This window comes from Drosophila hydei, unplaced genomic scaffold (assembly GCF_003285905.1).
Source record: "Drosophila hydei strain 15085-1641.00,03,60 unplaced genomic scaffold, DhydRS2 tig00008114-arrow-pilon, whole genome shotgun sequence".
NCBI classification, from domain to species: Eukaryota; Metazoa; Arthropoda; class Insecta; order Diptera; family Drosophilidae; genus Drosophila; species Drosophila hydei.
The window spans coordinates 9,403,660-9,425,935 of NW_022045827.1; the positions used below are offsets into that span (position 1 = coordinate 9,403,660).

The 22,276-nt window shown below is 41.4% G+C and overlaps 3 protein-coding genes across 4 annotated transcripts; 2 read left to right on the forward strand and 1 right to left on the reverse strand.

The window, feature by feature from the left end:
• The first annotated feature begins 202 nt into the window (after positions 1-202).
• Positions 203-12,646, forward strand: LOC111600698 (histone acetyltransferase KAT7). Its single transcript, XM_023316956.2, has 7 exons — positions 203-1,842; positions 1,900-2,057; positions 2,121-2,493; positions 6,115-6,220; positions 11,917-12,074; positions 12,141-12,236; positions 12,306-12,646. Exons 1-7 carry the CDS (start codon positions 376-378, stop codon positions 12,420-12,422), a joined length of 2,475 nt encoding a protein of 824 aa, XP_023172724.2. The 5' UTR covers positions 203-375; the 3' UTR covers positions 12,423-12,646.
• Positions 9,751-17,680, reverse strand: LOC111600706. The gene is made up of 4 exons (XM_023316966.2): positions 17,519-17,680; positions 10,811-11,030; positions 10,461-10,755; positions 9,751-10,315 (listed from the first exon to the last, which is right to left on the reverse strand). The coding sequence occupies exons 2-4, from the start codon at positions 11,019-11,021 to the stop codon at positions 10,174-10,176; spliced, it is 648 nt and encodes a 215-aa protein (XP_023172734.1). The 5' UTR covers positions 11,022-11,030; positions 17,519-17,680; the 3' UTR covers positions 9,751-10,173.
• A 414-nt stretch (positions 17,681-18,094) lies between these two features.
• LOC111600716 (dihydrolipoyllysine-residue acetyltransferase component of pyruvate dehydrogenase complex, mitochondrial) lies at positions 18,095-20,930 on the forward strand. 2 transcript variants are annotated; one of them, XM_023316977.2, is made up of 7 exons: positions 18,095-18,458; positions 18,827-19,014; positions 19,071-19,481; positions 19,587-19,795; positions 20,202-20,550; positions 20,618-20,720; positions 20,780-20,930. In XM_023316977.2, the coding sequence occupies exons 1-7, from the start codon at positions 18,322-18,324 to the stop codon at positions 20,907-20,909; spliced, it is 1,527 nt and encodes a 508-aa protein (XP_023172745.2). In that variant the 5' UTR covers positions 18,095-18,321; the 3' UTR covers positions 20,910-20,930. The 2 variants fall into 2 exon arrangements, with proteins under 2 accessions (XP_023172745.2, XP_023172756.2); XM_023316988.2 differs by having other exon boundaries at positions 19,635-19,795.
• Positions 20,931-22,276: the final 1,346 nt, after the last annotated feature.

Consider the following 22,276-nt stretch of genomic DNA (forward strand, 5'->3'; position numbering starts at 1 on the left):
CTTTATTTACATTTTTAACTAACTGAAAACAAGTGCAGCAAGAATTTTGAAGGTATTGTATAAAAATTGTGAAAAACACTTGCGAGCCTATCATTGAGTAACCTTCTTAGTTTGTGGTAACTCGACAGCTGTTCGCTTGAAATGCCATCACGAACTAGTTCAATGCTGAACAATATAACTCATTTGTTCATTTTGCTGCAAAAATAATACAAACATAGAATTTTGCATATTTATACTGAAAAATCTTTTGCACAAATAAACAAAGTTACTGCAGTGCATTTTCACTGCTGAAGAATTGCGACGAAGTACACAAAGGCAAAGGAGTCGCGTTGCAAGCAAACTTAACGCAGTTCTATTTACGTTTTGTTTATCAACATGGAATCTGGCAGCAGCTCGAGCTCCACTTCGGGCAGCAGCTCGTCGAGTGGCTCATCCAGCTGCACAGATACGGGCAGCTCTTCGGATACCGATTCGAGCAGTTCGGGCGTTGCCGGTCCCGAGGAAAAACCACAGCCAACAAAAACACAACAAACCGCTGTGCGTCGCAAGGCGGCAGCGACGCCGGCAGAGAATGAGAAACCGAAAACCGCAGGCAACAGCAGCGCTTTGAGCTCTGCTTCGAGCAAGGTGCGTTCTGTGGTGGCAGCCAGCAATCAGCGCAATGGTGCACTATCCAGCGACGATGATGACGACGACGACGACGCGCCGCCAGCCAAAAAGAATCCGCGCACCATGACCAACAACGTGGCGTCAGCTGCCGCACGCCGTAAGCCGTCAACAGGGGCGCCGACCAAGCAGGCAGCGAGCGGGGCAACTGGCAGCAACAACAAGGCGCCACTGCCAGCCAAAGCCAATGCCCAGTCGCAGCGCAATGGGGACAACAAACGACCTTCACTGAGCTCCTCATCCATGAGCACAGATGACTCGCACAAGGATGTAAAGAACGGACGGAAAGTGCCGCTAAAGCTGGCCAGCACTGCGACGGCTGTGCGCGCCAAGCAAATGCGTGCCAAGGCGCTGCAGGCCAAGGCGAACAGCGCAAGCAACAACAACAAGAATGGACCGGCTGCAGCTGGAAGACGCGCGAAGAGCCGCAGCAGTGATGGCAGCGATGATTCGGACAGCGGCTCAGGCTCCGAGACCAGCTCCATAAGCGAGTCGGAGGGAACGGATTCAACCAACTCGTATAGCTCTCAGCCGGCGACGGGCAAGTCAAATGCCAAGGGCAAGCGAGTTGCTGCTGGAGCTGGTGACAGCGAGGAGGAGCGCAAGGACAAGGCGAATCCCATGCGCAAACTGACGCGTTCGCTGAGCATGCGTCGTTCCAAGCAGCAGCAGCTTAAGCCGGGCAGCGAGACCGAATCAGATCCAGATCTCGACCAGGAAGACGACAAGCAGCGCGTGCTCTCCAAGAGTCCGGCCAAAAAGGCGCCCACAGCCATCGGCCTCAACAGCAGCAACAACAGCAAGTGCAAGGTGAAGAAAGATATGACCTCAATCAAGTCGCGACCCGTCTCGCCCGCCGTTCAGCTGGAAAAGAAGTGCCCCATCGAGGGCTGTGATTCGTCGGGCCATTTGAGCGGCAATTTGGATCGTCACTTTCTGCCCGAGGCATGCCCCATCTTCCACAACATGTCCGCATCCGAGTGCAAAGAGCGCGCCAACGAGCGCAAGCTACGCAATGAGCAGCGCCTCAAGATGCCCATCAACATTGTCACGGCGCCGGGCAACCAGAACAGCAACCTCAAAGCCCTGACGCCCGAGCAGCGTGAGTTCCTGGCCAAAATACGCGAATCCCGTGCCAACTTCCGACCCATGAGCAACAATTTCTTGAACGACAAGGTGAGCCCGCCAATTCCATTTTGTGATGTCATGCAATAATGATGTGCTCGCTTCCAGGTCAAGATAGACAAAGACTGCACGGACGAGGATCGCGAACCGAATCTCGCTGGCCTGGTGCCCGACTACGATCTACAGCTGTTTCGCGAGGCGCAGGCGCAGGCCTCCGAGCGCATCGAAGACGAGCTCAAAGATCTGCCCGTTGGCAAGGGCATCAAGTGCGTTTCCATTTACCTCGCAAGACCTCTGTATCTAATCTGAATTTGCCTCCTTTTTTGCAGATACATCAGCATGGGCAAGTATAAGATGAAAGTGTGGTATCAGTCGCCCTATCCGGACGACGCCGCCCGCCTGCCCAAGATGTACATCTGTGAGTTTTGCCTGCGCTACCAGAAGTCCGAGACGGGCATCAAGCGACACGCCGAGAAATGCGTCTGGCGGCATCCGCCCGGCGATGAGATCTATCGCAAAGGCAAGCTCCAGGTGTGGCAGGTGGATGGCAAGCGTTACAAGCAATACTGCCAGCATTTGTGCCTGCTGGCCAAGTTCTTCCTCGACCACAAGACGCTCTACTACGACGTGGAGCCGTTTCTCTTCTACATCATGACGCTGGCCGATGTCGATGGCTGTCACATTGTCGGCTACTTCAGCAAGGTGAGCTACAGCTTTGCTTTATGGATTAGCTAATGAAAGTAGTTGCATATTTGGGCTAATTAGTTGGTTAATTAGGCGTGTTAATAGGTTTTTATAGGCATATTCATATGCTAATTGACAACTTGTTACCTGGTAACTGTTATCGTCGGCATTATCCATACTTTTTGATGTGCAGAGGCGCCTCTGCTCCACTTAGACTCATATTTTCTTGTCTATTGGCAATGGTAAATTATGTATAGCTACTTTCTGTCTGGCTGTCTGTATAACAGAAGCTATAGAAATCGAAATTTCTAGTTCCAGATAATATATATGTTCGATTTGCCTTGCTTGTCGTATAAATATGTGATATATGGAAGCATTCGTGTAAACATGATTTCTTGAAAGAGAAGCCCCTTTTCGATGCTTAAAATATCTTGAATTAACTTGTGAGTTTGATTCATATAATCATGGATCATCATACTTATATAAGTATAAGTATAAGTATAAGTATAAGAAATACAATCAATTAGTTTGTAGAAGAATCAATTAATATGTAAAATTTAAACTGTTTCAACCGGGCAGATATTTTATCTATATATTATTATCTTTGAATACATATTGGTTATTTCTGTATATATTTATATATATATATATATATATATATATATATATATATATATATATATATCTATTTATATATATATGAATATATATATATCTGATCAAATTGTACTTAAAACATCACTTAGTAGTTGCAGATTAAAGCTCAAGTTTCAAGTTTCTGTTTTAAGCCAATATATATGTGGTATAAATATTTATATGATATATTTTATATATGCTTTTATATTTATATATATATCAAGTTCATTCAACTTTTTAAAAACCTTCAGAACTTAGCTATATTTCTAATTTTATAAAATATATATAGAATTCCAAATCAACTTCTCATAATTGATTTAAAAACTTGAAATGTGTTTCATAATATACAAATTGAAACAGGGTTAATGTACAGTGGACTAAATAACGTTAAAGTTTTTATAAGTTTAAATTGATTTCGTTAAAAGAAATTGAAGTTTTACATAAAAACTCGAACTGAATTTGCGAAATTTGATGATTATTATTATTGAATAAATGATAATAATGATGAAATATAAGAATAAATTATATAAAAAATCTAAAACAATGATAATAACTAAATATAAACATACACAAAAAATATAATATTGAATAATAGCTAACTAACTCTATATTCAATGCCAATTCCCAAGTATCATAAACCGATTGGAAATTATTTTGAATGGGGTTTTGACTGCACCTTACAAAATTCAATAAGTTTGCTCAAAATTCTATTTATTTATGCAAAATGTGATCTATTTTCAACTTATATTTCTTATATATTCTATTTTACACTAATAATTTTCTAAAAAAAAAATAAACAACAATTGAGCTCAGAGCTCAATCTTCGTAGTGCTAAAATCGTTTTGTTCAGTTTTTGTTCATGAGCTCCTCTCCACCTCTCTTTGAAGTTGAGTTTATCTGCAGCAGATTTGTATAAATTATTATAGTTAACTAGCCAAAAAGTATTCTGAGTTTTAGTTTCAGGCACAGTTATTTTTGTCAGCTAAATTTCAGTTCAAGTTAAGTAACAAATGTGAGTTGGGAGTACGAAATGAGGAGTAAAGCGAGTCTGATTTGCCCTCACGAAACTTGTCAATTTATATGAATTATGCAAGTCCAAGTTATATCGATAAGCTAACTTTATACTAAGTAAGATTAGACTTAACATTAGACAATATTTGTTTGATATTTTCTTTACTTTGTATTCATACATCAATCTATTAACTCCGGCCATACTTAGTTCTCTTTGTGGAAACTTGCAACCAAATTGAATAATACCATTTCACAGTTTTATGATTCTTTTATGTGTGCAGACAGAGCCGAGCAGAGCTGGGCCCAGCCCAGAGCCCAGAACACAGAACCCAGAACCCAGAACCCAGAGCCCAGAATACAGCTTCCAGCATCCAGCATCCAGAATCCATGTAATACATGGAAGATAGATAGACTGTGCTCTGCTGTACATATGCCCAGACAGGCAGCATTCTTGACCATACCCAAAAATTGTTTTGTCAACCGCGTTGAGCCAGGAGTAAATAAGCTGACACCAGCCGCGGGGCGTGGCAGGGCGGGCGGGCACAAAGTGGAGATTTCCCCAGCAAACTAAAAAAAAAAAAGAATTGAGAGAAGAAAAAAAGGCATAAACACAAAGTACATTGTCTGCCATGTGCGCACGGTTTCTTGACCTCCCCCTGAACATGGCGTCTAGCCGAGCTCTGCAGCTGCAAGATGCCCCCGCGGCGCCCCCTCCGCAGTTGCAGTTGCATACAAGTTTTTTGGGCGCTGCCAGAGACTGGGTTTGTGTTACAAATTGCGCATGTCGCGCCGGGCTGCTGCGCAGGCACACAGTCCCGGACCCAGTCCCAAGCGTAGTTGGTGTGGCTTTCTGTATTCCATTCATCCCAGAACCCGTAGGTGCAGCCGAGGCACCAGCGGCAGCAGCAGCACTAGCAGCAGCAGCTGGTTACACACTACTCACAATTCGGGTGTTTCTAGTTTACATGGCTCACACTCATAGTTAGTTAAATTTTGGCAATGCTTTGTCTGTGTGTGTGGAGTACCTTGGCCCTGCCACCATGCGGCTTCATACTGCGCAACTATGCCACCAGACAGCAGCCAGACATGACGGATTGGGGCAGGCAGTTGAACCAGCCAGCCGGGGATGCTGCGACTGCTGCTGCGACTGCTGTTGCTGCTGCTGCTGGGGCGTGCACGATTGAGGTCGTGCACCTCGACGGTCGCTGCTCAGTCGTGCGCCTGCTCCAACTGGTTGGGGTGTTGGCCAAAAAACCCAGCTGCTGCTGCTGGCCGCGTATGTGCGTTCCCAGACATCATGGCAGACGACGCGGCAAACAAAGAATAAAAATGCAAAGTACATAAATGTATTTCCGAATTGCGAATTGCGAATTGTTGCCTTTTGGAGTTCACACCCAGCCGTATTTTTTGGCAGCCCCTCCCCCTCCCACCTCACCCATACCCGCCTCTGCCAGCATCAGGCGCTGCACAGTCGAAAAACTTGGTTTGGATCTCTTTGTCGTCTCGCCCGCTCTCTATTAGCGCGTATGCCCCTTACGCTTATATATACATGATATTTCTATATACCCAGCTACATATGTACTACATGATGTGTGCCTGTGTGTGTGTGTGTGCGTGTGTATTTACGCATTGCACGCTGCAGAGCATCGATTCAGTTTCTGCGACGCCTGGTCATTGAACTCCCGAAAAAGCTAGAAGCATCAAATGACAAAAACCCCCAAACCAAAGCTGTCTGAGCCCCCAGTCTATCCATGGCCAGCTCCAGCTCCAGCTCCATCTATATGCTCGTCTGATTGACTTATCATTCCAGCATTTTCTCATCGATTGAATTAACAATTAACTCATAACTTCAATAAATCAATTCCTTTTGTTTATTCCAATATAAACTTGAGTGAAAGTCAGGGAAAGTTAAGGTTTCTCTAGTCTTGATCTCAAATACTGCATTTTCAGTCAATCTGGCGATTATCTTAACGAATTTATCTCTACTTTCAGCATATTCCGTTTTTGCAGGAGAAAAACTCGTTTTATAACGTCTCCTGCATCCTGACACTGCCACCATATCAGCGCAAGGGCTACGGCAGGCTGCTCATTGATTTCAGTAAGTCCAAAAATTGCATTTTCGTGGGTGGTACAAGTATTACTAAACAATTATGATTAACAACAATTTATTTGTTGAACATAACTGGGAATAATCTAAAGTTAAAGCGATAGAAAAGTCCCTAAAGATCAAGTTTTGAGTGTGTGATTTAAAGGAAAGTTTTTTATTTGAAATTTCTTTAAAGAATTTTCAAATCTTTTATTCCCATATATAAGATACAGCTCAAGAACTTGAACTTTTTGCCAACAATTTTTGACTTTTTCAATAACTTAAGCCTTCTAAACTTTTTACTAACAATTTTTGACTTCAAGTTTGTTTGTTTCAATAAGAATCTCTGATCAGATTAGTTTCTTATAGTTTTTATTTTTCTTATATAATATATAATATATGTTTGCTATATATTTTCTCAGCTGGAACTTAAATTGAGTAAATTCTATACAGAGTGAAACATGTTAGTTGAAAGAAAAGCTAAGCTGTTATATATATAATTATATACACATCATCTGTATATACATTTTGATAATTGATTTGTTTATAGCTCTAGCGCTTTTGATTATCATTTTCCTTTTCTATTTACACTCGTTCACAAATTAAAAAGCGCATATTGATTTTAAGCTATATTCTTCTTGCTGTCCATCAGTCCGTATGAAGGCAAACTCTTTCGCCGCTTTTGATGCTAGAGAAGTGAGTTTTGGAAGTCGAAATTAATCAGTTGAGTGCAGCTCGATGCGAGTTGGCATGATAAATTCGCGCCCATTTAGAATATAGTTTATAGAAATATAGTTTCTAAAGTTCCTATATTCTTATATATAGTTGCAAATGAAGTAGCTTCAGCGAGTATTGCGCAGTCGACTCAGTTCCTTGTTGAAGTTTGCTCGTTTTTCATATTTACCTTTAACTTATAAATAGTCTTATTAAAGTAAATAACGTTTATAAGGATGGCTGGCAGACTAGTTACTTCCTTAGCCAATATTTTCTTCAATTTTGGCTATATAATCCTCAAGCAAAGATTTATATTTGAACTACTCCTTCCATTCCATTTATGAAATATTTCAATTCTTAAATTAAAACAAATTAATAAATAAAGTGAGAAACTGTAAGAAAACTTTATATAATTAGTTTTCAGATTATTTTTTTGTTCTTAAAAATAATTATATTGAGCTTTGAAAGTTTCTTTATTATTTTTAAATTGAAAATATAGAAATATAGAATTCTATATTTTGTATTGATTTTTATTATAATATTGAATATCAAAAAAATATTTTTCAATTATTATATTTTTCAATTATAATATATTTACCGAAGCCTTTTGCAATTTCCATCTTTCAGTCAAATTTTATATGCTTTCCTGTTCTTTTTTAACCAAAGCTTATACATAAATATCATATCATTGATCATGAAATATGATTATGCTTCTTTTTCTCTAAAATATCTTCCTAAGACATATTCGATCTAGAACACAGATATTTAAAAATGAAATTGATATTTGCTGTTTCTTAGAACCTGAAAGCAAATGGGGAACAAGTGGAGAGAAAATTGAATATTTTTGTATATTTATTTTCCGCTGGCCATAATGAGCCGGCTATCGATTTAAGTGGTACGTGAGGTGTGCGTGTGACTCATTGGCTTATATGGCGGGCTAGTAGTGCAATATAGTTAATCATGATTGCATGAGAGAAGTCAAGCGACATGCCAGCCATAGACAGCGGCTCCAGTCGAGCTTAGCTTTTCATGCTGCAGAGCGATGCATGCAATTTCTGCATCAATTAGGCGTAGACCAAGTTTCGCAGGTGTGTATGCACACACACACACACATAAGCACATATACATACACACATATATAGCTATGTATATGCAAGTATAAGTAATTTTTTTTATCGCTGTTGCCACCAAAATTGTTTAAAATTAATCCGCCTTTGAAATGGACGAAGACAACGCCAGACAATAAAGAAACAGGCGCAGCAGCGGCAGCAAAAAAAATATAACAACAAAAAGAATTAAACCCCTTCCCCCGCTCTCGCCAAGTACTTGAGTCATACGCGACTTGGATGGGATGAATGGCAACGGCGTCCACGTCAGTCTCTATGTATAAAGTCGATACATGCAATGCGGGCGTCCACACACGTTCCTCTCCTAGGAGAGATAGAAAGAGAGAGAGAGCTAGAGAGAGAGAGAGAAAGCAAGAATGAGGAGGGAGGGCATAGCAGAACGAACGAAACGACATTGACCTTACACACACACAAACAAACAAGCAAATGGCCAGAGTTGAGAGAGAGCGTAAGCAAAGCGAGTGTATGGTGCGAGCGAGACAGCATGAGGGAACGTAGTGCGAGTGCAAACAGTTTTCGTCATTATTAACAAACACCCAGAAAATGTGTGGCGTTTCGGCCCTTTTGTATTGGAGGACAGGTGTCCGGCCAAGACAAGGGGGCCAACTGCAAGGGTTAAGGACAGCGTCAAGTGTCTGGGCCGCCTGTCCGAGCGGTCGACGAGTCTGGCTCATTAGCAAACGGCCAGGCAGTCGAGCGAGATAGTCATATGTATATGTATACATGAATATATATATATATATATATATATATATATATATATATATATATATATATATATGTGTGTGCGTATCAAGTACATAATATGGCCAGGTGTAATAACTGCATGCACGCAATATGCAAATGTGCAAAGAGACAGAGAAAGAGAGAGGGAGAGGGACTATGCTCGCCCTTATCTGCAGGCTAATGTATTAATTAATGAAATCAAGCCCAACCACAAAGCGACGTTGCAAAAGTTACAGCCCCAAAAATTTTCAGCGGGCGTTTAAAGCTCGCGCATAAAAATAAAATTAAAACAAAATGAAGAAAATAAATATACAAAAACTTTTGCAGACAGCAACGCAGCAGCAACAACAACAACAGGCAACAGCGCAATTGGCGGCAGACAACAAAGGTCAGCGCAGGTCACAATGAAAGGGCGTCGTCCTCTGCGTGCTGCGAGTCGAGCAAGCGGCTGCAGCTAGTGAACTAGTCGAGTAGACGAGTAGTCGAGTATCGGATACCCGGCAAACGAGCTTTTTTGCTAATTGCACTAAGAACGGCGGCAGCAGAAGCAACAATTATTAGTGCACTGCTAATTGACTAAGATTCTTAAGTTGTTAATTGTTTTTGCAACTGCGTTACGTTTCGCATTGTTGTTGTTGTTGTTGCATTCATCAGTTGCAAGTCTGCTCTCTAGTCGAGACAACTGCATGCGCCTGTGGGTAGGCAATGCTGCGCAGCTCGGCCAACGAATGCGAATCAGCCATGGATCGATAAAGTCGTCTCGACGTTGCCCCTCACACTAAGAAACACACACACAAAAATATATACGCAGACAGGACGAAGAGCGACAAAGAGAAAGAGAGAGAGAGAGAGCAACGACAGACGCAAAGAAATCAAAACGCTAGCCCAAAAGCAACTGCATATCCATGTGGGTAGTGCAGAGCAGACCTCAAAGCTTCGCGTACAGTGGTATGCAAATCTTTGAAAACGAACAAAAATAACTATTGATCCAGTTCGGATTAGGGCTTATATATTATGTATTTGAGGCGCAGCATTAATAAGAATGTTTTCAGGATATAAAACTATAATTTGTATATATTACATAAATGGATATATCTTAAATTGATTAAAAATCATAAGTATTATTAGGGTTTTTTCATTAGGCATAAATCTTACATTTCTAACGTAGAAAGGCATTTGGCTACGACATTTCACACAGGTTCATGGCTTTTAAATATATTTTAGTGAAGGATTTTCCTATCAAATATTTATGTTGATAATTGCGGCATTTAGATTTCGATTATATATATAGAAAGTGGTAGGCATAATAAAATAAACAAAAGAGACATAAAACAACTGTCTATCACTTAGATTTCTCTTTATCACTTTTCCTTTGACTGGCGAATAGCTGCAGTTTCTTCATTTCATATATTGTTGTTGAAATATTTGCGATTTGGCGTCTTCAAGTTCTTCATTTAGTTTTTTAATTTCAGCTTTGTATTTTTTATGCTCCAACTGTAAATTGACTTTTAAGCGCATATTTTCCAAACGTAAGTCCTTGCTGTAATGGAAAAGCCAATAAGTGAATTAATATCAAGTCTTAATTTGATATATGTATAAGCAAATTTAATTTGTGTGCAAACCAATTGAACTAGCTAAACTGCTCTTCAGTTAGCTGAGGAATTCTAATTGAAATTTAAACATACATTTCATTAATTAGCTCGTCAATGACAGCCTCGGAGCTTTCTCTATCCAGAAGATCATCCAATTTCTTAAGGTTAACTTCAGTTTTGATCACTTTCTGCAAATTTTCCAATCCTCTGGTTGCTTCGTCCTCATTGTTTTCCGATACAGATATTTCTGTTTTTATATTCAAGCTTCCTAAAAGATCGTCCTCTATGCTTTTGTTGTTGGACTGTTCTGTTCGATTTTTTGTTGTTTCACCGTCTAAATTTAAAATGCAGGGTATTGCACCTGGTCTTAATCGCCCCCTGCACATGCCTTTTGGAAAAATGGTATTAGATCATTTAAATAATTAGTAATTGTGATTACAAACCCCTTTCGAATCTTCTGGCGCCGCCAATATCTTCGGGCCTAAAGTGTTCGGAGCAAACGAATATGCCCTTGCTATATTTGAGCTTTGGATTGCCACAGAATTCGAGCCACTTTCTGGCAAGTTTGTTGTTCTTCGGTAAAGCGAAGAAACTTATTAATTTCCCATCCTTTTGGCTTGTATAATTGCAGTTCAATACAGAGCAGCACTTCATTTTTGTTTACTGTAGAATACAAATTAGCGCTGACATAAATATGTTTTATTTGTAAAGTTATTCTATCGATAAGCAGCTGTGCTGCCAATTGCGGCACGCATATCGATAGTGATATGCAAATTCATCGCACAGCTGCGAGTGCAAAGATCATTCACGCACACATAGGGCTGGCAGAAATGTACGTGACATACACATGTTCCGCTCCATTGTACGTTAGAAAAAAAAACAATAACAACAACTGAGGCTGAGATGAAGCTTTCGCACGCTGTTTTTTTCAGTCCCGCATTCCCCGCTATAACTCAACCAGTTGCAGTTGTGTCTGCTATTGAGTGCGTCTAGCGTCTGCGTACGAGTGTGTGTTTGTGAACTTGTTTGTATGTATTACATGTCTGTGCTGTTGCCTTTTTTACCCGAGCCTGCCTCAGTGGGTTTTGTGTTGTGAGGGCACGCCGGGCTCGTCCTCGTTGATTTACTTGCTGCACTCATTGTTGCTGTTGTTGTTATCTAGACTCGAGAATTGTTGCTGCCAGACGTCGGCGACGTCGTCGAGCTTTGGGGGTTGAGCTTTTGGGTTGAATGTACGCCAGAACGCTGTTTAAATGCCCGCCGCTCGTCATTCATGTGGCCGGGCCGCCAACCGCCGCCGTCGTCGTCGACATTATTATTGTTGTTGTTGTTGTTGTTCGTTCGTTCGCTCACTCGTTCCTTCCCGCCACCCATTTGGGACGCACACTTTGTGGAATCCTGTCTAGACACAACACACAACGCTGAGTTGGGTACGCTAAGGGCCGTGTGGGCGGGGCAAAGTTGGTCACCATAAATAATACGCCGGAACTTGAAAGCTAGTTCTATCTATAGCATACTTATGGGCATGTGTTTAATGTGCTTTTACCAGGCTATCTGCTAACCCGTGTCGAGGGCAAAATTGGTTCGCCGGAGAAACCGCTGTCGGATCTGGGCCTTATATCATATCGTTCATATTGGAAGGATGTGCTGTTGGACTATCTGTGCAATCGTTCCGGCAACACGCTATGCATCAAAGATGTCTCTCAGGTGAGCAATTCTATCTTGTGATATAGTAGAACTTTAATAATTATTGTAATCTTCGGCTTATCGCAGGAAATGGCCATCTATTCGTATGATATTGTAAGCACACTCCAGGCGCTGGGCATGATGAAATACTGGAAGGGCAAGCACATAGTGCTCAAAAAACAGGTGAGTTCAGCTAACTCTGATCAATTACTGTTCAAAGCTCAAATATGAAAATATTTGCAAAATTTCTAGGATGTGCTGGATGAGTATGAGGAACGAGTGAAGCGCCGCGGCACATTTCCAAAAATCGACGACTCCTGTTTGCGCTGGCAGCCCTTTATACCGGCACAACCGAGCGCCTCACCATAGCCACGTGGTTGGAAGCACGCCCAGGTGTGCTTGGTGGACTCTTCGTAAATGTGTATTTCCATAGATATTCATTATAATTTGTGTATATTGCTTAAGGCCTCAAGTATTTGTTGGTAGCTAATTAATAATAGCATATACATAGTAAAAATTCCATACAATACCGATTCTGATTCTGACTTAAATATATATGTATATATACTCGAGTGGCGAACAAATGATGAGAAGAAAAGAAACCAGCCGCAGCCGTCTTGAGATTTATATTTTTTTTCTACTTCTTTTTTTATTGTTCACCACTGAGCTCATCACTTCAGGGGCCCCAAGATGAATCATGGAAGTGGGCAAGAAAAGCCAACGCGTTTACATGGCAGTTGTCGTAGCGGGGCGGGGCTGGGGCTGGGGCGGTTTGTGTAGCAACAGCGCATCGCAAAAAGTGCACACTGTGAGACAGAGGCAGGCACAACCGATGGCAGCAGCGGTGGCGGCTGCAACAGCAGCAGCAGCGGCGCATTGACATTGCCGCCCAGACACTCCTCAGCAGTGAGTGAGGCAACGCCACACACACATTCACGTGCACATAGACACACACACACCAATACCAAAGCACAGAAAAACAAAGCGTCAGACAGGTAGCGAGCAGAGAGCCGAGAGCTGCAAACAGCGAACAGGGGCTGAAGAGACACAAAAGCTGCACAAACCAAGGGACGCAGCCGAGTTGCGAGCGAGCAGTGACTGCGACTGCACGCCACGTTTATGGCCAAAATGCATATGCAGCCGCAGTCGCAGCAGCAGCAACATCGACAGCGACGCCAGCAGCACGGCAAGCAGCCAGCCAGCCAGGCAACGACAATTCCGCCCTGCCAGACGCAGACATCAATCCGTCGCACAGTGGTACGCGCACGTTGGGCATGTAGTGAAAGCTTTTGACTTGAAGACAAAGTAAAATAAAAGTAGAAGTCAATCAATACATTTATTTCATTTGTTCTATAATGAATACATATAAATATATGAACAGTCTTGGTCCAGCGAAAAGTGGGTAATACTTGAATTTAAATAAATGTTCATATATAGTAAAGGTTTTATATCAATTCTCTAAGATTTATTTAAAGAACCAGAAAGAACATACCTACTCGCATATAGATTGACTCATTAGCGCATTGCTCTATTCGTGAAATGCAAATAACGCCTTGCTTAATCAGCCCATCATATAGCACTTTTATATTATATAATTTGTATATGACATTGTTCTACTCAGAAGAGTGAAAACAGATTAAATTACAATAGGAAAAGTTCGGTATAATACATCTGTTGTTTTTCTTTTATTATTTATATAAAACATCTGTTTCTTAATTAAGGTAGGTAACTTAGAATTGCTGCGCGCAGTCAGTGCAACACATGTTATACAGAATAAAGTAAAGCTTCAGTTCTCATAGCTTTCTGCTGTCGAATGTATGTAATGATGATATGTAATGGACACGTTAAAATATATTTTTCTCTAAGCTGAAGACATGAAAAGCGTAGTACCCACTGTGCGTGCTTTTTGTTGCAGTCTGTTGGCTGGTGGTGCCTGCCAGTTTTATAACAAAGGAACCCGTGAGTGAGAACTGGGCAAAAGTATATGCAATATATGCTTGTGCGCATGTATTGGTGAGCGGAAAGCGCGGTGTAGGAAGCAGGAAGCGAAAGAAACGGCAACACATACGACTGCTGCTGCTGGTGCTGCTTTTGCTTATGTGTATTAGTGTTTGTTGCAAACACATACACACAGACAGCTGACGCTGCTGGCAGCAGCAGTGGCTGCGACAGCAGCAGCGACGTCGACTTTGTGGCAATGCGAAATAAAATTCGCGCATTCGGCTTTTGATTAAGCAGCAACATTGAGCATTTGATCACCAACAGCCGGCGTGCGCGGTTCGCTTCGCTTTGCTTTGCTCAATCGACAGAGAGCTGGCAAAATAGTAGCAAGTAGCAAGTAGCAAAAGGCAAAGTCAAAATCAGAACCAAATAAAATAAAAGGCCAGAGCGTTTCTAGGCGGCCACACAGTCGGCCATTTGCACATCAAGTGGCCGATTGTGTCTCTCTCAGTGTGTGTGCGTGAAATTGTGTGAGTGGGTCTGTGCTTGTGTGTGCAATGAGCGATGGACAACTAAAAAGAAAATGAAGTTAAAATTTGTAGCGCGCGTGTGTGTGAACAATTAAAGCAACAAAGAAAAGAAAGAAAAAAGCTCAACCAGCCAGGCAGCCAAACAGACGCAAGCCAAGTGCAACGGAAGTTTACTGTGAACGAAATATAAGACCAGTTAAAAAAGAGTAATGGAAAAAAAACGGACACAGAACATATTGTGAAATTCAATGCTTGAGCGGATTGGCGGGCGGGTGACAGCGTCATCGACGCGTAATTGCTTCTGGGTTTTTCTGCCATTCGAACGGAATTAACGCAGGTCAAAAGCGACGAAATGCTCGTTATAAAAGAAGACTTGAACAAAATTTGTAGTTGAGGTTGGGTTTATTTTTAGCGTTTTGATATCACAAGGCACCAGCAGCAGCAGCAGCAGCTGTAGCAAAAGCAACAACAAGACAACAAATTTTCGGTACGCACACAGACGAAACTTTCATGCTGAGAGACGAAGCTACCTCTACATTTCTTGCCGACGGCAGCAACGAAAGAGTGACGCAAATAGCTGCAAAATTGTTTGAAGCGACGACCACATGATTCTACACATTGTAGATTTTACATATTTCCAAATTTCTTTTGCCTACACAACACGCACGCGAACTGAGAGACAAAGCTACACCAACACAAGCACGCCGCAGAACTTTTTGTCGCCCAAATATTAATTTTAGACAAAAATGTTGCCCAGACCCACGACGACATTACGCATACACCATTAAATTTGGCAATTTTGTGTGCGTGAGTTTGTGTGTGTGTGTGTGTCTGATCGGATTTGCAAAATATTTGATGGCAAACTTCAACTCAGGGTTAAGGGCGTGCTCAGTTGAAAAGCATGTGTTTGCATTTTGCAGCACTCAGATTAAGAGAGGGAGACGGAGAGCGAGGCGGAGAGTTTGAGAGGCGAAGGCAGCACCCACACACAGGCAGATAGACATGCACTCGGCAGTCGTCGGCGCATTGTTACTATTTGAGGTTAGGAATGCCCCACCCAAGCAAGGCACATATATATATATATATATATATATATATATATATATATATATATATATATATATATATATATAAATATATAAATATATATAGATATATATATAATTTTATAGGTACATATTGGTATATAAAGCAGTCATGTCTGCTAGCCTGCTGCTCATTATATATACATACATACGTATATAGCATTGCACATATGTACATATGGCAGCCTCGACGTCGTCGCCATTGCTATATACATATGTACATACATGTACATTAAATGCCTCACTCACATACACTAACACATGCTCGGCTGGGCACGACAAAACGACATTCGAACAAAATTTGCAATTATTCACAACGCGCGGCAGTCAAAAGTTGCTCGCGATCGCAGCAGCAGCGGCACCAGCCGCCGTGACACATCACATACACATACTTTCGTACAGGCACGAGCACACGCATACATATTTACAGACTTGAGCGGCAGCAAGTCCAAGTTCATTATACCACAATCTGCGCGAGAGGCTTAAAGTTTATGAGCTGTTGTAAAATACAAAAGTGTAGCTGCTGGCAATTCATTTAATTCCTTTTTGGCGAACAGCGTGCAAAAGACAAGACGCAGAGAGAGCGAGAGAGGACAAACAAGAGAAAAAAGAGGCGAAATACTTTGAACGCGTTTGCAAATTCGATTTTATGCCCTCTGTCTCTGCAGTTAGCTGCGTGTTGGTGTTTGTGCATATACATGCATATGTACGAGAGAATTCGCGAATGTAGTGGGGCACGTGTGTGTCTCGGCTGCGCCACAAAACTTGCCAGGTCATATGTATGCGTGTGCGAGAGTGTTTGTCGGCGATCACGCACGTACCGTTGCTGCGCTTAGTAACAGATAGAGAGAGAAAGAGAGCGTGAGAGCAACGAAACGCCGGTTCTTTTTGTCGTTTCTCTTTCTATATTGGATTTTTCTTTTCAGCTTTGACTTTTTCTTTACAGCGTTTCAAATATAGAATATCAAGGGTCGGTCCCTGGCTGCGAATATGACAACGACTAACTGTTGCTGCAAGCGAAAAAAATTTTACTTTCGCATTTGGCCACCGATGACGTCACATCCGATTCGCTGGAGTGTGGACTATGTAGCCATTAGCACGTATCTATGAATGTGTGCATTCGTATGGTCAGGCAGATCGAGGTGCGCAATGAAAAAAAAACATGACTAATTTCGTATTGTTATTGCATAAATCTGCGTCGAGCAGCAAATTTCTCACAGGCTGCTATAAGAATTGGCGAGGTTAAAGCGACGTCTGCGGCGACAAAGCTTCAGCTCAAAAAGCTTACACATATGAGGTTATACATACATTTATATACGAATGTGTATGTTCGGCAGTGTGTATATATGCGTGTGAGTTTGGAATGAAGTCATCGGCGTCGTCGCATGAACAGACACACGTACAGAGATCGTTAACCTTAAAGCTCGGCATGGACACAGCGCGCAAGGTCGTTTCCTGCGTGGCTTTAGGAGTCACAGCAGTTACTTCGAACCAGTTGGCAACATCTGTTGGTTGGGCTTATCTTGGTCTGGTACCTCTCCCCTAACCCGCTGCGCCGTCTTTTACCGTGCGCGCTAATCAGTGACCGGGGCTGGTTTTGATTATCTCAGTCAGGTACCTGAAGTAGCGCGCGTGGTGGCCAGACGCATTCAACATTAGCTTGCAAACTTCAGTCTCCACCCGTTGTCAAATATCTTGTGTCTCCCCCATGTCTATTGTACTTCATCAGGTGCTCTGGTGTCACTGGAAACCCGGCACATGTTGAAGTACACTCAATATGCGGTGATTTGCATTTGCTGGTGCGTCTCGTGAAGGGCCTAGAATATTATGTCTACAAATGTAACTTTCAAAATAAATACTTAGAATGAAATGAGTTACTTGTTTTCCTTTTATCATATGTTTGAGCTACCTGCTGTGAAACATTTGCTGTGGACAGGTGGCAACGCTGATATATAGAAATGTAGTTGAGTTTCGATTTTGTATATATTATGCGTATTGGCATCAAATTCACATGTGTTTTAAAATAAACTTGGAAAATGAAAATACAACAATATAAACAACTGTTAACTGGAAAATGCTTCTGTTAAGTAAGTAATCGTCAGAAAAATATATTCTCCATCATAAGCATTTAAGACTTATCGATAAGACAGATGTACATCAATGTGTAATATATTTCGCAAATAAATTTGATGGTTTTAAGATTCAAATTAAAGCAAGATTATTAATAATTATAGGAATTTCAAAGAGCTAAAGTCTTTAATTTGATTTAGCTTAAATATGTTCAAATAAAGTTCAATTGTTTCCATTAGTTGTCAATTATTTAATCGATAGTCGACTACAATGAAATGCGTGAGGAGCAAATATGCTGGGTGTGGAGCCATACACATCTGTTATGAACTACCTAACAGAGTTGTATCCACTGAGGAGTCAGTTCTGATAAGAGTAAACAACCAATGTTAACTAGAAAGCAGGGCTGCGTACAAAATCTGAAACAGAGTCGTCGTAGCAAGTTGTGACCTAGTGGCGTTAAATAAGGTCGGCTGGTGGCTTTGCGTTATAATTTTTCGACTACAGATTCGACTGGTTTTATTCTAAATCTAAATTATCAGAACGTGTAGCATACTGTTCAATTCAATACGTTAATAGCCATTATAATATCGCGTTAAAGTTGAAACTAGCATCAAAAGCGTCGGACGAAATCCCATAAGGACCATGCTACGCTCTATCGCTGCGACAAGAAACGAATTGGGCGCCTTGCGCGTCATCTTGCTTCGAGCCCGACCGGTGAGATCGGATTCTAACTATGGAGTCCGGACCCTATGCAGTGTTGGCAATCAAATGCCCATCAGGTAAAAGGCTGACCAACTTGTTGTTGAGGTTATAAAGCGTGTTGTGTAATATTGCATATGCAGCCCAGTGGGTGGGTTGTCGGGAAGCGGGTGCTAATTTGCTAATTTTGCGTGTATACGCGCGCGTGTGCTTATGTGTATGTTTGTGCGTGCATCCAGTGCGTGACAGTGAAATGAGCGTCGCATGATGACCCAAGCTAATCGCCACTGATAAGCGCTTGCCGTAAATTTTCAAACAAAATTTCTGATTGGCCTTTGCCAGCAGCAGTTGTTGTTTACATTTTGTGTGCCTGTTATCGATAACAGCAATCAGCTGATTGCCAGCTGTCAATCGATTTAACGGAATTAACTTGAATCTGTCCTCGCAGGTCACCACTACATAGTAGAGCGATCCTCAGTCGAAATCAATTATTGCCAGCATGGAAGTACAATTTTGTCCGCGCCTTCGCCAATTTGCCAGAGCACATACGTGTCCCGCTGCCAGCGCTATCTCCGACTATGGATCGCGGCTCCATTGTCGGTTGGGAAAAAAAGGAAGGCGATAAGCTAAACGAGGGTAATTCGAGCCGTTAGGAGTAGCGCTTATAAAATAACAACTACTCCTCTATCCAGGTGATTTGCTGTGCGAAATTGAAACCGATAAGGCTACCATGGGCTTTGAGACACCCGAGGAGGGTTATCTGGCCAAAATTTTGGTGCCCGGTGGGACAAAGGATGTGCCAGTCGGCAAGCTGGTGTGCATTATTGTCCCTGATGAGAGTAGCATTGCTGCATTCAAGAATTTCGTTGACAGCGGTGGTCCAGCCGCGCCTGCTGCTGCCGCAGCACCAGCAGCCCCACCACCGCCACCACCAGCAGCAGCAGCAGCTCCAGCCCCTGCTGCTGCCGCACCTGCAGCCCCGCCACCAGCAGCCGCGCCATCACCACCTGCGCCCGCCCCGGCTGCAGCATCAGGTGGCGGTCGTGTCTATGCTAGTCCCATGGCCAAGAAGCTAGCGGAAACAAAGCAGCTCCGTTTACAAGGTTATACTCAATAAGCCCACTATTCCCACTGTGTGCATGCAATATGCTCCACTAACCCAACTTCTGCTTGTACTGTTCCGTTACTAATACTGGCCTTTTGTACAGGCAAAGGTTCTGGCGTCCATGGCTCACTTAAATCTGGTGATCTTGCAGCCGCGCCATCATCAAAGCCAGCACCTAAACCTGCCAAGTCTGATGCGCGCTTCAAGGACATCCCATTGACTACGATGCGCTCAGTCATTGCCAAGCGACTGCTGGAGTCCAAGCAGAATTTGCCACATTACTACGTAACCGTTCATTGCCAGGTGGACACGGTAAGTTCAGTAGCAAGCGCAGCGTTATAGCTTAAGTGTGAATAACAACAATTGTTAAATAACTAAATGTATATTATTTAAATTGTAAACTTTATGTAGACCATATATATATGTCTAGACTAGACCATTTTTAGTTATTAATTTTAACGACAATCTAAACTTATCTTCTCAAACTCTGTTTAGATTGGATCATTTCATGGTACCAATCAAGGCCTAGCTCTTTCGATTAGTAAACCTGATCTAAATCTTTGTTCTATTTATAAACTACATCAAGAAGTTCATCAAAATTGTCACTGCGTCGTTGCTAATTGAATTAAATATGTTAATTATATTTGTTATTACTATCTAGATTTCCATGTCATTCTTGTAGTAGAAGAGTTATTTATATTATCTATTATATTTACAGCTGATGAAGTTCCGAGCACACATAAACAAGAAAAATGAGAAGGGAGGCGTACGCGTCTCCATCAACGATTTTATAATCAAGGCCGTGGCGACTGCATGTCGCAAGGTGCCCGAAGCGAACTCGGCTTGGATGGACACGTTCATTCGGCAATACGACGATGTCGATGTGTCTGTGGCGGTGTCCACTGATAAGGGACTTATAACGCCCATTATCTTTGGCGCCGATCGTAAGGGAGTGTTAGAAATCTCTAAGAATGTTAAGGAGCTGGCAGGGAAGGCACGCGACAACAAACTGCAGCCTCATGAATTCCAGGGAGGCACCATCTCCGTGTCCAATTTGGGCATGTTCGGTAAGGACGTAGTTAATATACATATATGTCTTATAGCATTTTACTAATGCTTCAATCTTTGCTCCAGGTGTTAATCAATTCTGTGCCGTCATCAACCCTCCACAATCCTGCATCTTAGCCATTGGCACAACAACGAAACAGCTTGTATTGGATCCAAACAGCGACAAAGGGTATTTCTGTAGGCTAACTAATTATAGATCTGTCTCTAATTCTATGCTTTCCATTCTAGATTCAAGGAAGTGAATATGCTAACCGTAACGCTGAGCGCCGATCACAGAGTGGTCGATGGCGCCGTCGCCGCTGTATGGCTAAAACATTTCCGGGACTTCATCGAGGATCCGGCTTCAATGATAGTGTAAAATGCTACGGATTCAATTTAAGCTATCCGACATAGTGTGGACTAGTTCTGTTGTTCACTGTTCATCATATTAAATAACGATATACAATGCTCTGTATTGTATATTTTAAATTGGTTTGCTGCCCTTGACCTGCGCTGAGCCTGTTTGGCCCCGAATGGGATCCCACTCAACTTTTAGCGCTTATATAGCATATATATATATATATAAATGTGTAATAACTACATAATGTTTACTAATTGATATTCTTTACAAGGTTTTACTCAAAATAACACACGCACGTATATATATATATAAAGATATATGTATACAGATCAGACATTGTAAATTTTGGTTTAATATACAAGCAACAGATCTAATTTAATAAAAACTTTCATCTTTTGTTAATCATTAAACAACATTGATAAATCCGAAACTGTTAAATAAACAAAGCACATGTATTTAGTCTCCTATTCTTAAATACCTAAAAGCTTCAATTCAAATCGAACCAATCAATTATATTCAATATGAGCTTAGTTTTTTGTCTTTGGTTAAGGGAAACACGCTTGTGTGCCTAGCTTTGCTTTAAAACTCTCCGCTCTCCTAACTAACAAAGGACCCGAAGCATTTCAACTTTTAATTATAATCTGTATATATTTTAAGACATTTTGCCATATCATTTTTTATAAATATGTTGTAAATAACTTGCCTGAAACATTTTGTATTTCTGTGTTTACCAATTTAAGCAACGTTTTATGTTTGTTCTATGTTTATTGTGCTTGATATATTTTTCTCAAGATGTTAAAGTCGCAAAAGTCATGAACTTGATTCATGATGCAGTTAAAAGTGCTGGCATACCCCTATACATTATTGAGTGTATATATATATATACGTTAATCATTTCCAACTAAATTTGTTGACTTTTTCTGACATCAAATGTCTCTAAGATGCGGCGGACAATATCTTATGTGTCAATTTAGTCGATATTTCTTCTCTTATTACAACTTCTAACAACGAAATTAAACGAATTTTATCATTCTTGCTATTCATAAATATATATATATATATGCAATTTTAATATCAGGTGAATTTTAATGCAGTTAGTCAGGGGAAGTACCTGCAACTCTTTTAAGCCTCTAACATTTTGGCTGCTTCAGTTTCAATATTTTTAAATTATGGCTGATTTTACTTATCAAAAAGAACTGTAAGTATATAGTAATATATAGATATAGATAGGAGTATATTGGTGTAACAGTGCTAAAGACTTCAAATTTGCTTTAATATATGTTAAATAAAACTACATCCATTTGGGAGCGTGGCAAATTGGCTAAGACTACACCTTCTATAGCTTTAATGCCCCAATTCTTACTTCTTTTAAATATGCCTTTGTG

Bases quoted from the DNA above. Each gene is read 5' to 3' on its own strand.
- LOC111600706 (XM_023316966.2), bottom strand. From the start codon at position 11,021: ATGAAGTGCTGCTCTGTATTGAACTGCAATTATACAAGCCAAAAGGAT. The intron at 10,756-10,810 runs GTTTGTAATCAC...TTTTTCCAAAAG, and splicing joins CGCCAGAAGATTCGAAAGGG to GCATGTGCAGGGGGCGATTA. The intron at 10,316-10,460 runs GTATGTTTAAAT...TTTCCATTACAG, and splicing joins GACGAGCTAATTAATGAAAT to CAAGGACTTACGTTTGGAAA.
- LOC111600716 (XM_023316977.2), top strand. From the start codon at position 18,322: ATGCTACGCTCTATCGCTGCGACAAGAAACGAATTGGGCGCCTTGCGC. The intron at 19,796-20,201 runs GTAAGTTCAGTA...TTATATTTACAG, and splicing joins TTCATTGCCAGGTGGACACG to CTGATGAAGTTCCGAGCACA. The intron at 20,721-20,779 runs GTATTTCTGTAG...TTTCCATTCTAG, and splicing joins GATCCAAACAGCGACAAAGG to ATTCAAGGAAGTGAATATGC.
- LOC111600698 (XM_023316956.2), top strand. From the start codon at position 376: ATGGAATCTGGCAGCAGCTCGAGCTCCACTTCGGGCAGCAGCTCGTCG. The intron at 12,075-12,140 runs GTGAGCAATTCT...GGCTTATCGCAG, and splicing joins GCATCAAAGATGTCTCTCAG to GAAATGGCCATCTATTCGTA. The intron at 12,237-12,305 runs GTGAGTTCAGCT...CAAAATTTCTAG, and splicing joins ACATAGTGCTCAAAAAACAG to GATGTGCTGGATGAGTATGA.